Genomic DNA, 17552 nt, shown 5'->3' with positions numbered 1-17552 from the left:
TTTCATGCCCTCTAACGCCGGTTTCCTTCCCGGGATCATATTGGCTCCCGCCAGTTTTCTCCGATTTCTGACAAAAATCAGATTTACTCAGGGGACTGTTTCCCTCAGACTTTAATTTACAGCTACACCATTTGTTTGCGTCCGATGGCTTAGCGTGCTCTCTTTTAGTATCGCCGCAAACTGAAAGTCTGACAGGGAGAGCAGAAGTCACAGAAACGAGACTCGCAAATTGAGACTCACCCATCTTGCTCACTCTTATCCTGGTAGAACATGTATCCAGGTGGTGCTACAGGCAGCAGGCAGGCCACTTATGTTGTGGAGCGCTGGAGGCGGTGGTCTGAAGGCCCAACTCGGCCTCCGCGGCGTCCGCTTGATGAGCTGGTGCTTAAATTATTAAAAAGGAAGGGAATTCGAAGCACCAGGAATTACAAGGAGATAAAACGAAATAATCTGTTTAATGCGGCTAAAAAACAACGGATACAATTTTGAAAGAGTACCCCTGCTCTGGTCTATTGCGGTAGATCTTACATATTCTTGGCCACAGTGCCCAGCATGAGACACAAAGAGGGGACCGGACAACGGGACAAAACAGGGATACATTAATTTCAAACCGGCGAGGGTTTGTTGTCGGCATGACTCCTTCCCATGGAGGCGGTTCATCTATTGGGACGATACAGAAAAACGATGGACTGTCGCAGCGAATCGCCGCGAGCCAGCCCGAGGCGCACCCGGAAACAAGAGTCTCTTAATGTTTGAGGCAAGCAGACACATTTGGCGTGTCTGCGACGAACTGCCCTCCGAATAACAAGTTGAGTCTTGTCATCTTGCAGCCTGCCACACACACACACATTTTTGCATAGACTTCCTTCTCTTCCGGCCCCCTTCCTCCCATCAGTTTAATACACACACAGTTTCAAATACTTTTTGGCATTTTTAAGATCATGTTTAAATTATTAGTTTGCTTTATAGTTGGCTAGTACAAGTAATACATGTAAGTTCTTTACTTACAACTAGTCATAAGCACCGTTAATGTATCTACAGGGGATGGGGGAAGGAGATGTATACGGTGCTTGACAGCGCTGCCTTGGTATTTGTGCTGCACCTGCACCATGATTTACACAATGGTGAAATACAATGTAAATACTACTGAAAATACCAGCCCTCACTAAAACACACTGCTCAACACATATCTGCCTCAGACGCAACTGACGTACACGTTCTCGGCTCCTGCCGCGGTTCAGAGAGTGCGAGATGTGCTCCCCTTTGTGAGTGTGAAATATGACGCCCGTTTGACGTATGACCTTAAAAAAAGGCCGTTTCTTAAGAAGCAGAGCTCAAAATGCGCCTCCTTTCCCTCTGATTCCTGCCCTTATGTCTCGAGTCGTAAAACATATCAAATCCTGCATTCACTTTTTTAATTGTAATTTTCAAGCAAGTTTAAGCATAAATGTAGAAAAAAAAACATGAAAGTTGGCCTTTAAGTTAAATTCCTCTTATGAACTAACTCACAAGCACATTCCTTTAATTCTAAAGTCAAACCTCAAAGACTGATTCTGAGAATAAGGAGCCTTCACATTGTGATTTATTAAAAACTGAAAAATGTAAAAGTCTACTATTTGGTTAAAGTTGACATTTGTGGACACATATGGTTATCATGGAAAACGACATGTCGTGACCCACCGAAGAACACACAATAGGGTTGTTCTTAAAAAGTGGAGTGTATTCTATATGCAAATCATTCTGATGGTATTGAAAAGTTAAAATGTCATCCATCCTGTGAACATAATGGAGTGTTTGTGTCTGATTTCTGCCTACCGGTGTTTATGCTTTCAAAAGCCTCCTGGAAAAGGAGTCTCTTTTAGATGATCGCTGAGTCGCAGCATACCTGAGGCAATAAGGGAAGAGTTCTGACTGAAGTAACGGAAACATCATCCCCTGCTAGCACCTCCTCAGCATATGAGCTTCTCGATGGGCCACAAAAGTTGGAGATAAAACATATTGCATCGCCACAGAGAACAGCTAACTGAGAGCTAAGAGCCTTTGATAAACACAATAGATAGTTCCTCTGTTACAGTTTCATGGTGGTGGCCTTTTATCATCCCATAGGGACTAAAAACTATTTTTAAACCCTTAATAAAGGCCTTTGAATTATTGAGATTAATGGTGTCTCTAACGGTGTCTCGGTAAGCGTAATTTCCCTTTGACAGAAAAAAAGGCTTGATAAAATCATAAAGTTGAATGACATAAGGAAACTGCCATATTAATTTAAATACAAAGGCCACACTCACAACTTTCTCAGCAGCGCACAAGCCCTTTCTCTGCATGTAGTCCTGTCACATTGTGTGAGACTGCTGCTTTAACCTTGAACTACCCGGGAATCCCCCCCCACTGTCCTCCGTCTCTTTTTCTTCTTCTGCAAAAACAATCCTCTCAGCACACCGAGTAGTGACCCGCTCTCCAAACGCTCTCCAGGGACATTCAACATGGCGGCCTGCAGGTGATTCTAACCATTTGACACAAGGAGTATTTAGAGCGATGAGTCTGCTGCCTGCATGTGCACTGCAGCCCCCTCCTCTTCCTCGTCTTGTTATCTCCGGTAAGTGTTATACACCTGGGAGCCCTGCTCCCTCCTCCTGCTTCACATCTTACAACTGCTTTTGGAACAAGTCTTTTTCAGGGGAAATGGCCTATTTTGTTCTGTTTTGAGGTGACATGTGTGCAACTCTATGGGGAGTATCAGCTTCAGCGCAGTTTATTATGCCAAAAATAACAACTTTCAAATATTGGAAGGTTTTCATATTACTGACAAGAAATAAAGACACACTCTTTCTTTTTCTCTCTTTCTACACTCCGACCGTGTCTGTTCACTCTCATTTTTCTCTATTTTCCTGCAAGCTGTGAGTCACTGTGAGTGCACACAGACATACACACACACACACACACACACACACACACACACACACACACACACACACACACACACACACACACACACACACACACACACACAAACACAGTGCTCAGCTGGGACTCTGCCTTTATCCAACAAATCAAACACTGTCTGGTCACAATCTGTTAAAGTCATCCCAACACGCTGACATATTTGGAAATAATCGGAAAATCTTACTAAAAAGATAATGCATTTTTGATTTTTTAGCAGCGGTGATTTTGTTCTTCCTCTCTGTATTTTTTATAGTCATGGATGAGAGAACAACAGTTTCCCTGCTGAACACTGTACTTGTTTGAGAGCAGCTCAATTGTCAATCACTGCATGTGTAAACTGATTTAATGAGATTCACATCCTGTGCATTTTTTTTATTCTGTGACCCATCTGGGTAAATGGCATGCATATGCAGCTCCACTGACGAACAAAAACAAACACATAAGTGCAGCACATGCAGCTACACGTGTATGTGAATATATCGATAACCGTGTGCTGTTCCCATGGTTCCCCTTTTTAAAAAGAAAATAAGATTCTGAGAGCTGTTTACTCTTGACATGCCCAACATTGGCCTCCTTGTATTCGATACCCTGAAGAAGGTTTACCGTGAATGAAAAGAAATGGACAGAACAAAACAAGTGCAGCTAAATGCGATTTAATCTACAGATTGCACTTTGGGTGCTTATTTCTTACACACCACTTAAGATCTCTACATATTGTACATCATATAGATGTGTACGTTTTACTTTACGACAGATGTGCAGGCAGACAAAAAACTGTGAAAATCAGATGAATGTATATATGGCTGTTAATATGAGTCTTTTCCAAAAAGATTGCCAAAGAAAACATTATGCAATGCCCCCCTCCCCACCCCTATTCTCTATTATATGAAAACACAAGGACCACTTGTTCTTCTGAGGATATCATTGAGCTCACTCTTGCGCAAAGCTATATTCATCAGAAGCATATTGATTGGGGTATTTGCATAACTACAGAAATGAGTTAATGTGAGGATATCTAAGACATACCTCTGTGTAAGGCTTTTTTTTATCAGTTACCTTTTAAGGTGAAGCATATCGTGCTGTTCAGATGAGCAACGCCTTCGAGATCCAACTCGATCACATTGTTTGATTATTTCACTGTCCTGCCAGTCATATGCAATAATAATTAAACAAGAAGCAATTAATTCAGTACAGCTCATTGTCTTGATCTGTATTGTTCAAGCTCTCTAAATAAATAATGCTTTCATAATTTCCTGGCATGCATTTCTGCTGGCACTCTGCAGTGCACATTTGTGGACTGAGCCAAACCCGTTCAGAGATCAACGGAAGCCGCTTAGCGCAAACCAGGTGTTTTGTGAGTACAGGAGGACTTGTTGGATATGGTATGTGGTATTTCTTGGTGTCATCAGTATTGATATATGTATGTTTTATTTAAGGTGCAACCTGTTTGTGTCAGCAGAAAAATAGCAGGGGACCATACTGAATCAACACTGCACCATTTGCATCATCTAATGTTGTGGAAACTGAGGTCATACAGTAGCTTGTTATTTTTTTCTATATGAATTTTATGCAAGCCTATGGGTCGTTTACAACTGAAACTTGAATACACATTTCTTGATATTGATGTAAAAAAAAAAGAATGAGAAAAGAATGTTTATGTTTATAGTGAAGGAAAAATATATGTGGGGAAGAATGCAGACTCGTCTTTCTCGACAGGAATCAGTGCTGTGAGCTCAGAGTCGACGTACACAGACAATTAGGCACCTGCTGGCTCTAAGGGAACATATGCAGGGGTCAGTGAGAACACATTCACATTTCCATAATGACAAACTCAGAGACACGCTGCTGTGTCGTCTTTCACTCACAAGCCTGGAGGAAGCTGCTTTGTTGCTAAGCAAATAAAAATATTCTGTGAAGAACAGAATTGTAATATTGTACATTGAATGGCAAAGCTAGTTCTATGTTCTGCTTTCATGAGATCAGAGTGCGGGTGTCTCAGGTTGGCTAAAGAAGTCTTTGATTGAAACCCATAAATCAGGGGACACTGGCCCCTCGAAGAGTTGCAATTCCATTAACAGATTTAAAGTGTCAAGAATTAGCATTCAAACTTCAGCATTTCTCTTTCCTGTGTTTACAAAGGTTTCGGGACTTAACTTCCATTAGTGACCTGGAGTTAATGAGAGCTTTTTCCGGGAGATGTTTATCAGTGAGGGATTCAATGTTTTCAATTTGTCTTTATCCTCATCTTTATAATGCTACAGTTTATCTGACAGTCATAGTCACAGCTAGGTTACTTTACACATTAAGATTTTAAACACAAAAAGCTAATAAGAACGACAACCACCTTACTGCAACAACAACAACATGTAAGTTACACATTAATGCCTCAGTGTAAATGTTACTATTACTAACACTCATGCGTGACTGAAGTTCCACTTTAAACAATTTTTCTCTTCTAGGGATGCTGGTAAAAAAAATGTCTCGGTCATAAATCATTCAACATTGAAGAACCAAAGAAAGGGAAATATTATAAGCTTACAGGGGAAGTAGAATTCTACTTTTAAAACTCTACGGTAATTTGTCTGATAATAATAACACGCTAAAAGTATCATTTTAAAGGCAGGAATATTTTGCATGGTGTGATGGAAATCTGTCAATGAAGGGAACAAACAAATTAGACTTGTCTATGTAAGTTCATTAGGCTTCTGCGCAGAAGGATCCAACTCAGCAAGCAAAAGCAAGTCAGGGTTTTATATGTATTAGTACAAAGGATCAACAGTTTCAAAGATGAAATCATATAACAGGGAACAATTAACAAATACAGTCGTAAGAAAGGACAAGTTGTTAAAGAGCAGAGAGCCAACAGTACTTGCTTTAAGGGGCTTTCCATAAAACAAAGGCACACTCTTGTCATAGTACACAGGAAAATAAGTTAATGACATCCCGGGTTATACTTCTGCCTACATCGTACGCATGTGATATACTTCTGATGATTAGTCATGCACAATTATGTATCGTCTGGGCCACAAGTTGAAACCATAGGTTGAAACAGATGACAAGTTCATCCACAATGTCATACACAAGACTATAAGTAACAAGGAGTAACAGTCAACACATGATTATTTTCATTTTTCCACCACACATGGGATTGTAACTTTACATTTAGTAAATTATCAGAATATCTTCCTTTTTAAAAATAAATTATGACTGTTTTGGCCAGTCTATGGACAGATTTTAGCCAATTGTTTCAGTATGACTTATTAGTGTTCCAAATTCTCTCTGTGTCGACGTATTTCCTCTGTGATGCAGGTACAAACTCAGAAAACTAAAATGCTACACAGATAAGCAATAGTTTCTCATGACCTCTGACATTTCTGTAGGTGTTATTAAGCAGGACTCTGGTCACACATACTGCTGCTGTTTTGTCTTCTTAAACTTTGTAGCAAGCCCAGAGAGAATGTTGCCATATATAAGTGAGAAGTGACTATATGAGATGAAGGCAAATTGAATACATGTTTGCATGTTATTTGTAATTAGAATATTGTTTCTATCATCTTCTAACACACACACACACACACACACACACACACACACACACACACACACACACACACACACACACACACACACACTACTACTACTACTACGTACGTACGTACGTACGTACGTACGTACGTACGTACGTACGTACGTACACTTCTAACACACACACACACACACACACACACACACACACACACACACACACACACACACACACACACACACACACACACACACACACACACACACACACACACACACAATCTATTGTTGAATAAAACATTCCTTAAAATAACCATTTTGTACAATAGAGGGAACTACAATATTTCCTTATTTTGGAAGTTTCTCAATCATATTGAATTCCAAAGCACTGTGTTTGCATTCCCCTCAGGTAGAGTTTTAGTATAAATGAAGCCTCACATCATCATATTTTGTTATCTTTTAACTTCTTTATATTATACTAAGACTGTAATACATGGTAACCACACAATGCTACTTATTTTATACTTCAGGATACATGAAGAGCCATCCAAACAAGAATTCAGTATCACAAAACTCATTCATTATAAGGCTGTACATAACCTTGCCCCTACATAAATCACTGCCTTTCATTTTACAAACCTACAAAGAGACTCAGATCCTCCAACACCTTTCTTTTGAAGTGCCCGACGTATATCACAAGAAATCTGGGGAGGCCGCTTGGATCTTAGAACAGCAAACTCCATTGGAATTTTCAATAGTAAATGAAACCTATCATTTTAATTTGGCTTTTAATTTGGGGTAATTTTAGTGGTATCACTGTCCATGTTTGATTGTGTTATGGTTCTGTGGTATAACTCTTTCTGTATGTTTATAACTTTTTTTAATTATGTTGTATCTTATGTTACTCTGTAAAGCACTTTGGGCTGCATCTTGCATGAAAGATGCTATATAAATAAAGTGTATTGTTATTATTTAAAAAAAACAATCAAGACACTGATTCCCCTCTATTTCCCAGGTATTGCAGCTGCCCCTGTGAATCCTTCAAGGACCCTCACAGGTCCCTGTCAATATTCGGTGAAGCACTGCACTATATAACCTTCACATTTTTTCTTTATGGAAAAATGTGTTTATTTAAGTTAAAGACACAGTGCTTTGTCTCTGCAGCTTGTGTTCCTGTAAACTCCTGGTAGGTGGAACAGCCTGCCACGGGGAACAGTTACTGCAGTAGAGGGGGTGGAGGAGTGTTTTTCATTGACTTAAATCACAGAAGAAAGGTCTGGCAAGAAAAGGGGCTTTAACAAGAGGAGTTCATCAGATAAGAGTGGCACTTTTATTTCCTGAAGGAATTTGTGTTGGAGGTGTCTGGTCATAGAGATCATAAAAAGAAAAGCGGGGGAAGGGGAAGATATTCTCAGAAAGCTTCTAGTCTTTGCAATGTTGATATTTTTATATAAACTAAGAAACCTTCGAGAGATAAAAAAGGAGCAATAGGTCTGCAATTGCTTTATCTAACGTTAGGAGTGGTGAAATAAAATGTTGAAGGCTTTATTTTACATTAAATTAAGTCAGTTGTGCACAGTGTATCTGAGAAGTAACATGTGACAGCATGCAGAGCATCATTTGTCAGCCTTTCAAAAAACAACTCTTAATCATAGTAACAGTTCATACGTGTTGTATTTATATATTAATATTATTAATTATGACTAATGCAATCAAAAGTAAACCAAACATTCATCTGCAACAAAGTATTGCACTACATCACTGCACATGTCTTTGCTTGATTTTCATTTATGGTATGTCCAAGAAATGTACTTGCTTTGTTTATATTATTTTTGCATCTTATATATATTAATTAACAGACATCTTGCAGTGAATTAGTAAACTGTAATATTCTTCATTGCACTCTGTGTGACTAAACAAAAAAAGAAATGTATTAGGTTCCAAGCATATTTTCTCACACCTTAATATCCAATGAGTATGCTAAAGAGAGCAGTCACGAAGACTTAAAAATCTTCCCAGCTCAGAAGAACTTAATTGCCTTTAAATGTTACATTTCAGGCCTGTTGAATGAACAAATCATATGTGATACTATTCAGTATGGCAACGTTGATAATGGAGGACAAAGCATGTCTCTGTATTTCTGATATTTTGTATCTGCAGACTGTGAACCCATTGTTGCAGTATTGCAACACTGACTCAATGACTGGAGGCTCAAGGTTGCAATTCCTGTGTGAGACTCAGTCACTACACTTGCCAGCTTTGATGGACTATACAGCCATCTGTAAAACAATAACAGAGCAGATCTGTGTGAGTGTGCTGGTTGAGGCCACATGGGTCAGTTTCTGGTTACTTCAATGACAGCAGAGATGGCAAAAGTTACAGATACTCGTGTTTAAAACACATGGTTAAAGTAGAAGTACTGACTAAACTTCTTTACTCAAGTAAAAGTAAAGTAGTATGGGATTCGAAATGTACTTAAGTAAAAAGTACCCATAACTACCAACTGTTTTAAAGAGTAACTGATCTCCCTTTATATTAATAGAACAATAATGTAATTGTTATATGAATGTTTCTATGCTGAACAACGGCAACATGACAAAGTTCTCATTGGTCCCTCTTCTTTGGAGAAGACCAGGAAGTGATGGATACACGGATCGTGTTAAAATCAATAGGCACACAACACTAAATAATAATGATCAGACACACAGATTCAAACTAAAGTAACAAACCTCTTTTGAAAATGTAAAAAGTAGAAAGTACAGGTATTTGTGTTAAAAGTAAAAAGCATGAAGTCGTCAGAAAAATAAGTACTGGAGTAAAGTACTGATACCAGAAAATATTTAAGTACAGTAAAGTATTTGTACTCCACTACTTCCCATGAAGTATGACTGCTCACACAAAAACATTTGTATTTTAAAAACTGCAAAAGTGTACTTTAACTCCACTAAATGTATTGTTTACCTTGAGTTAATTTGAAGATTTGGATAAATGATTGGAAATGCTAAAAACCCCACTTAAATGGAGTAACATTTACATGGCCAAGTCATTAAAACTATCTGCACCTTCACCAGGTTTGATAAACACATTAATGGTTCAATGAACGTAATCAAAACATATAATATATATTATTTGGAAAAGGGCCATTCTGCATAATGATTACTTTTACTTGTGGCCCTTTAAGTATATTTACAAGGACATCCAAATGAACATAACACAACTCCTATTCTTCCAGATAATACTGTTGGAGCTATATCTCTTTATATTATGTTTTAATACTTACAAATATATTTTCTTGCTGTTTCTCGTGTTTATTGTAAATGTATTCTTAGTTATTGTCATAAGTTAAAGTAGTTTATATGCTTTTATTTTGAAGGCATGTTTGGGCACTGGGTGATTAGAGCACCTGGTGTAATTGTATTGGACAAATGCCCCATACGTAATGGAGAATATAGCTAGAGCGATTCAAAAAGTGGAGAGGTGGTCATATAACTGGGGATTCAAAATGTCAGAAAGCAAGTCATGCTACATACAGTATATTTACAAATAAACGCAAGATTGATGGCCAACAGCTAACACTATATGATCGTCCAATGACAAAGGTGAATGAGTTCAAATACCTAGAACTGTGGTTTGATAGCAAATACACATGGAAAATGCATATTAATCAAATGGAAACAAAATGCAAAAAAGTATTAAATGTATTGCGAGCTGTAGCTGGATGCAACTGGGGCGCAGACAAACAAGCATTAATAGACATTTACAGATCAATTATGAGGTCCACAATAGACTATGGTTGTATAGACAGTGTATGGAGCAGCAAAAATTGATAGAATACAATATAAAGCATTGCGGCTGTGTGTTGGAGCGATAAAGTCATCCCCTATGCAGTTCTGATAGAAGCAGGAGAAACACCTCTGGAGATCAGAAGAGAGAAACTTGCTCTGTCATACTGGGTCAGACTACAAGGAAGTGGAGAGGAAAATATTACAAACAGAATACTACAGGATTGCTGGGAATATGCAAAGTTCCAGGGGCGTGGGTTTGGCTGGACGAGTAAGGAGAGAACGAGGGCATGTGGAGTGGAGACCATCAGGTTTGCCAAAGCAAGCCCATTTAGCAGTGTTCCCCCATGGCTTTTCCCAGAAGCTAATATAGATGTGAGTATCGTAGAAAGGAAAAAAGAGTGGCAAATAAATGAAGTGGGAATTAAAACAATGCATCTGAATGAAAAGTATTACAATTACCTACACATTTACACAGATGGTTTTAAGAACAAGGAAGAGTGTGTTGGAGTTGGTACATACATCCCAGACTTTAAAATATCGATCTCAAAAAGAGCGTCTGATCAATTATCAGTGTATACAGCAGAGATGCTGGCAGTAATAATAGGATTACAGTGGGTTGAAGAGGTCAGACCAGACAGGGTGGTGATATGCACAGATTTATTATCCATATTAAAAAGCATACAGTCAACAACAACAACTGTCAGAGAAGACATTCTCATAGAACTTAATCATAGCCTGTTAAGACTGCACATGGTGGTATAGATCTTCAGTTCTGCTGGGTGCCTGCACATGAGGGGGTAAAAGGGAACGAGTGTGCTGATAAATCAGCAAAAAGTGCCCTACAAAAGGAGATAACATTACCAGTTCAACTTGGAAAAGAAGAAGGAAAAGCAGTAATTAAGAAGAAAGGGATGGAGATCTGGCAGAAAAGGTGGGAGAAAGACCAGAAAGGCAAAGAGTATCATAAAGTTCAAAAGACAATTACAATTAATATGTATAAAGAAAGAAACAGAAGGGAGAAAATCATGATAGCTAGACTCAGACTGGATCACACAGCATTGAATGGTACGCTGCATATCATGGGGAAAAGTGACAGTGACAAGTGTAGGAACTGTGGAGTTAAAAAACATGTAGAAACATATCTTGTTACAATGTGACATCTATACAGCTGAAAGAGAAAAACTAAAGGCTAAAGTTAAAGAGGCAGAGAGGGAATGGAGTGTGGTTGGTATTTTGGGAACAAAAGGAGAGGGAGTAAGAGCTACCAGAAAGGCACTGTTTACCTTTCTGAGTGAAACTGGGGTAGGAAAAAGAATTGAACATTAGGTTAGAACAGATCATAGATTTTTATTTTGTTTTATTTCATTTATTTTATGTTTTTCGTTGATTTATTTATTTTTTGTTTAGATCATAGATATACATCCATGAGTTAAGAGATGGAATGATGATTCACACTCATGTACAGTAGGTGGCGGTATGCACCTTTGAAGTTGTTTGCAATTTTTACCAGCGTTTTCTTTGAGGAACAAACCATTGGAAACCTGTATCATTACCCAGCGTAAGACTCGCTAACTGGTGCCTCAGCAGCGGCAGTGCTAAGTTAATTATCAGTTTTATTTCTATATGATTTTGGCCGCTACAGATACATAGGGTCTTGTTTGAAACCTTTCCCAGCATTGGAATAGGCCATGTTCTTATTGGCAATAGGAATGCATTTCTAAGAATTCCATTAAACAAATCATGTCACGCTGACCTAATACTTTTGTTCTTCAACTTTAGTAACATTGTAATGCAAGATTTGTACTTAACATACATTTTAATACAGGATTTGTACTTAACATACTATTCCTACTCTATGGTATTTCTACTTTTTCTTCAGTACAAGATAAGAGTACTTCTTCCACCTCTGCTCATACATTTCAATGTATTTATTTACAGAAAACACATAGCCTTTTGCGCGGAACCTAAGTTGTGTGTCCTGTTTCCAGGTGGTCGTCTGAGGTCGGTGGAACTCTTGTCCCACACTATTTTGAATCCGTGTGGAAACAATCAGCTGGCCTCAGTTGTCTCGTAACGCAGTGTAAACTGTTTATTTATATGTCAATATAATAATGTTTTAGAGGTGTCGCTCTTCACTGACACTGTTACACATACTGTTTGCTGAAGCGAGAAGCATTATCATCAGCTCTGGGCTAGCATCGCAGCTAATGTTTCTCCAGTAAGTTAATGACCATGTTAGGCTTTTTAACGCCACAAACTCGTAATGTTAAAGTATTTATCCAGGTGTTTATACCGACAACTCGACATATATGTTCCTCAGCCAACTGTCAGTCTGAGGAGTATGTCCGCAAGTTTATTTTAGAAAACACGGAGATAGCTGGACAGCAGAGTCTGACCCCACAAGTCAAACTGAGGCTGTTCACTCCTAACTGTAGATTCTGGCGAGAAAGACCCGAGCTCTGGCCTTTCGAAGACCCCTACTGGGCCATATACTGGCCAGGAGGACAGGCACTCTCAAGGTAATATTCTAGCCCATCAATGGCACAGTTTTATGTGCGTGAGTTACAGAGGTGGGAAGTTTATAAGTACAGTGCTTAAGTACACTTTTGAGACACTTGTGCTTTACTTGATTATTTCAATGTTATGTTTCTTTGTACTCCACTAAAATTCAGAGATAAATTGTGTACTTTTACTCCACTACATTTATTTAGTACTTTTTAGTTACTTTAAATATTCGGATTAATGATGTGAAATATAATCAACACTTAAATCAGACTTTAGTTACGCCTGGAGTAAATTCACAAGCTACCCTGCAGTATACAAAGTCATTAAAACTAGCTGCACCTTTGTTGTGGAGCAACCTCTGAAGTTGGGCCGGATGTCTTCGAGATCTTCACAACACTATGTTAACACTTATTTAACTTTCAAAGAATCAACAGTCAAAAGAGTTCCAATAGAATAGAGTTTACTGAAGATTCAACAAAGTACAGCAAACACGAGTCGGTCCATGGAGTGACTGCCTTTACAATGTTCAGGCTTCTTCTTATATTCATTTCTTACCAGTTGCTTTGCCTTCTCACGCGTAGGAGGGTCTCAGGTACCAGACACCAGGAGGGTCTCAGGCCCTCCTTCTTGACCTTGACTTTCTCTATCACGTAGACACCATTGTTTCTTCCACCATCCACCATTCCCCTACTCAATCATACTTTGTTTGATATTCTGGCCTAGGTCATTTTTAATGGTGTTTTGACCATGCTATCTTTATCTGCCAACTCCCTTCCTAACTAAACAGGTGCAAGGATTCCCAAAATGAGAACTTTCCACAGATGAACAGTTCAGTCAGACAACTCACGTGTTTATTTAACATGTTTATTAGAAGCAGCATATTGTTGAGTTTGGCGTCTCGGCTGGGGTCTCATCACTCCACAGATATACATAGCACGATGAGTGATGATTAAATAACTAACCCCCGAGCCTACCGGTGGAAGCTGGAGTGGAAGCTGGGGTGGTGGTGGGGCAGGCAAGCAGCAGCGACGTGTAGCTGCAGCAATAGCAGCAGCAAGCAATGCATGGAGAGAGAGATCTGGCAGGTTAAATAGAGCGGCATATTAAGGAGACTCTGTTTGGTTGGTTGTAGAGTGGCAAGGGGCGTTATGTATGAATGCAGCATAAGTGCTCGAGTTGACTGCCTGAACTAGCTCATAGGCTTCGCCCCATTTACCGTATGCGTTTCTGAGCACGTATGCTTTCAATGATTAGGGTTGTTGTATAATATGTCCCATACACACACAAAAATATATCCCACAGCTTTTCACAGCTCTGATAACACTTGCATCAATAATTATAATCAAAACATATCATATATATATTGTTATGAAATGGACCAATCTGCATAATGAGTACATTTGTTACTTTAAGTATGCAGGACTTACTTGTAACAGAGAATCCCTATACTCTGAGTACTTCTACTTTTACTTAAGTACAAGATCTGAGTACTGCTCCCACCTCTGCTGTTAAGTGTAATGCAGCGCCTCCTCTGTGCAGGTTTCTCCTGGATAACCCTGCGGTGTGTCGGGGGAAGACAGTTCTGGATCTGGGCAGCGGCTGTGGAGCCTCAGCCATCGCTGCAAAACTGAGTGGTGCCACTCATGTTGTTGCAAATGACATTGACACTGGTATGTATGCTTAGCTGTCTCCGGAGGTTACATTCTTACAATACTTGTAATACTTGTTATCTTCTAATATACAAAATGTAAAAGCACACAAGATTAAACAAGTGAATAATAAAATCAAAACTTAAAGGTGGGGTAGGTAAGTTTGAGAAACCGGCTCGAAATACACTTTTTGTTATATTCCATGGAATGCTCTTAACATCCCGATAGCAATGAATATCTTAAGTGCTTTGACAAAAAATCCATTAATTAATCTGTGGAAGCCGTAGTGCTGTAAAAAGCATGACCAATCATTTTAGCCGGCCCGGCTAAAATAACTGGATGGCCTACCTGCCTGTCAGCCTTCCATCTGTGCACAAACTTATCTCGTGCCCTCATTGGTCATGTGCGCGCTTGTGTGTGTTGTTGGAGGAGGGGCTCTGTAAGGAAGTGGCAGATTTTTTCCAGTTGTGTATTTTCAAATTCTAGCGCACTCGAGCTGGTTTCTCCAAAATTACCTACCCCACCTTTAATCAATGTATTAAATGAGACACATACAATTACATACAATAATTGCATCATGATGACTTAAACTGAATTATCCCTTTTCCAAAAAAAAGTCTTGAATTATAAAGTAATAACGCTCATGGAAATATAGTTCCAATCTATGCTGTCTCAGTGAGTCATGTGTCAAGCCATTGTAGGTCAAAGGTCCTAAAAGGTTCATTTCTACACATGGGAATTGTTCCATTGTCTGGCAGTCAAGCCTCTCAAGGTCTGAGATCCAGAAGACTCCTCTTTTCCTGTTCAAAGTTAGCAAACACAATTAATTTCCAGGTTGCACAAGGTGAAGAGTTCAACAGTTCACAGTAGTCAAAGTTGAGTTTCCTGGTAAGCAATTTCCAAGTAGTTCTTTATTTGATTAAATCAAATTATAGCCACTTAAATACATTTTTTGATGACTGATAAAAAATTCTGAGGGCAAGTATTTAATATCTTTAATTGAAGATGGTTCATCTTTAGGTCATAGACAACACATTGTTAAGTGTGATTTGGGCCACAGGGATCCTTATCTCAACATCTGGTGTTTACCCAGAGACAACATCACTTCCCAGACCTTGAAAAGCAAAAGACAACGGAGCAGTGACAACTATTTTCTTGCAGCTGTGGACAAACTGGTCTGGGAAACCATATTGTTGTGCTTTCAGTTTTATGATGGTCTGAGTTGGCCAGGTGCGAGCCATAACAAGATACTGCAAACCATGAGCAACTGCCCACTGCAGTGTTTCCTAACTATAGATAATGAATGTTTGGGTTCACTAAAAGGCAGGGATTAGATAAAAAAAATCATAACTTTATTTAGTTTAAATGTTCCTTACATTAAGGTAACTGCTCTATTAAAGTAAGCCTACATTTCTTTCAAATGATAACTTGAAAACCTAAAAAGCGATTTAAGGTTTAATGTGGAATGTCTTAAAAACGAACAAGACTGCAGTCATCATATTAAAGTAGGATTAAGAGTATTTTAAAGTAAAACAGCATGATTGAATAAATACAATACATTTCAAATGAATTCTTACTGGAAATCATGTTGATATAATCTTAAGGAAATAATCACAGCTGACTGTTTTGATGAGTTTGTTTTATCTCAAGATTTGCTTTTATTTTAAAACGTCATTCATTTCAATCATGAACGTGTTTTTTTTTTTTTTGTATGCCAGATGTATGTGGCTGGACCGCTGCATCAAAACCCACGGTACCAAAGTCCTGATCGGGGATCCTGGAAGAGCCCAGTTCGAGGAACACGGCATCCGACGCCTCCTGCATCAGCTGGCTGAGTTTGAGCTGCCCAAGTCTGTCAGAGAGGAGAACTACGGTCTGACCTGCAGCAGCGTTTGGTGCTACCGTCCTGAACTCTAAGGACCGGAGAGGATCCTCTGTGATTTGTGATGTCACATGTTCACACCTCCCAGTACCGTGTGAGGTGTTATGTGATTACTCTGTAGTAGTTTTATACAATCAGGGTCACTTTGTTGTCACTTGGAAATCTGTATGACCATCAGCATCTGAAAGATCTTGATGATTTAGCGTGTCACTGGTGACTTCCTCTACATTCTTGCTGAACACTTTGATATTCAACAGGACAGACCAGCAGAAACTAAAATGAAAGGAAAGCCAATCTGATTTACGACAAGGGTTTACAATTCTAATACTGATAAGGAACCAGACCCCAAGACGCAGTCCTGTCTCAAGAAAGAATAGGTACTGTTAGAAGTTTCACACCTTCAAACCCCCATTTCCCCTGCTTTCTTTTCCTTTTGTCCTCATTTCCACATGTCCCTTCAAGTGATCCGTCCTGACCTGCTTTGATGATGTGTATTTTACTGATTTACTTTACAAGGAGATATACAAATGCATGTGTAGACATATATATACGCACCTATGTATAAGTGTTTGTCATTGTTAAAAAGGTTGACATCTATTCGGTTATGTTATGATTTAATTCCTTTTTAATTCAACTGATCAGGTTTTATTGAGTGATTCTTATGAAAACTGTGGTACCGTTGTTTAGCTTACATAGTCTCACTTTTAAATATTTAATAATTAAGAATGTGAGAAAGCAACATCAACCTTTAGAAGTCTCTACAGATGGGTGGGTTATCTCTCACATCAGTGACTCTTGACTTCCTGTAGAGAACCTTATAGAACTGCCAGAAAGCCACAGTCGAAGCTCTTAGGTTTATCTTAGTTCCTGCTCTCATTAGGCGCGTTCACACCGGAGTACTTTTTCCCGTTTAGTTCCGATTTTGCATTCACACCAAAAAGAGAACTTAGTTCATGAGAACTTTTACCCCCTTTTTAGTGCCTGCTAGAGAGGTGGTACTATCCTGGGGAGAAAAAATTTCTGATTGGCAGGGCGAATTGCAAACCACGCCCTTTAAACCTCTGAAAAGTGTTGAGAAGCTGCCATTGTATTTGCTGGCATTAGCATTATTAGCATTAGCCCCGCGCACCAACAGAGAGAGAATAACTTATGGCAACACAAAATAAAACATGGGAGCGGTGGAGCGATGAGGAGGTGTCCACGTTCTGGCGATTTACTCGGAAGGCTTCAGTAGAAGCTGCTGGGAGTCCCAGCAGCTTCTAC

At 39.1% G+C, this 17552-nt stretch overlaps 1 protein-coding gene across 1 annotated transcript; it reads left to right on the top strand.

The window, feature by feature from the left end:
* Positions 1-12247: 12247 nt before the first annotated feature.
* etfbkmt (electron transfer flavoprotein subunit beta lysine methyltransferase) lies at positions 12248-16886 on the top strand. The gene is made up of 4 exons (XM_010787457.1): positions 12248-12772; positions 14298-14441; positions 15084-15104; positions 16126-16886. The coding sequence occupies exons 1-4, from the start codon at positions 12480-12482 to the stop codon at positions 16322-16324; spliced, it is 657 nt and encodes a 218-aa protein (XP_010785759.1). The 5' UTR covers positions 12248-12479; the 3' UTR covers positions 16325-16886.
* Positions 16887-17552: the final 666 nt, after the last annotated feature.

Source organism: Notothenia coriiceps, unplaced genomic scaffold (assembly GCF_000735185.1).
Source record: "Notothenia coriiceps isolate Sejong01 unplaced genomic scaffold, NC01 NC01_scaffold00030447, whole genome shotgun sequence".
Classification (NCBI taxonomy): domain Eukaryota; kingdom Metazoa; phylum Chordata; class Actinopteri; order Perciformes; family Nototheniidae; genus Notothenia; species Notothenia coriiceps.
The sequence above is the reverse complement of the archived record's forward strand: the minus strand, read 5'-3'. Positions and strand labels throughout refer to the sequence as shown.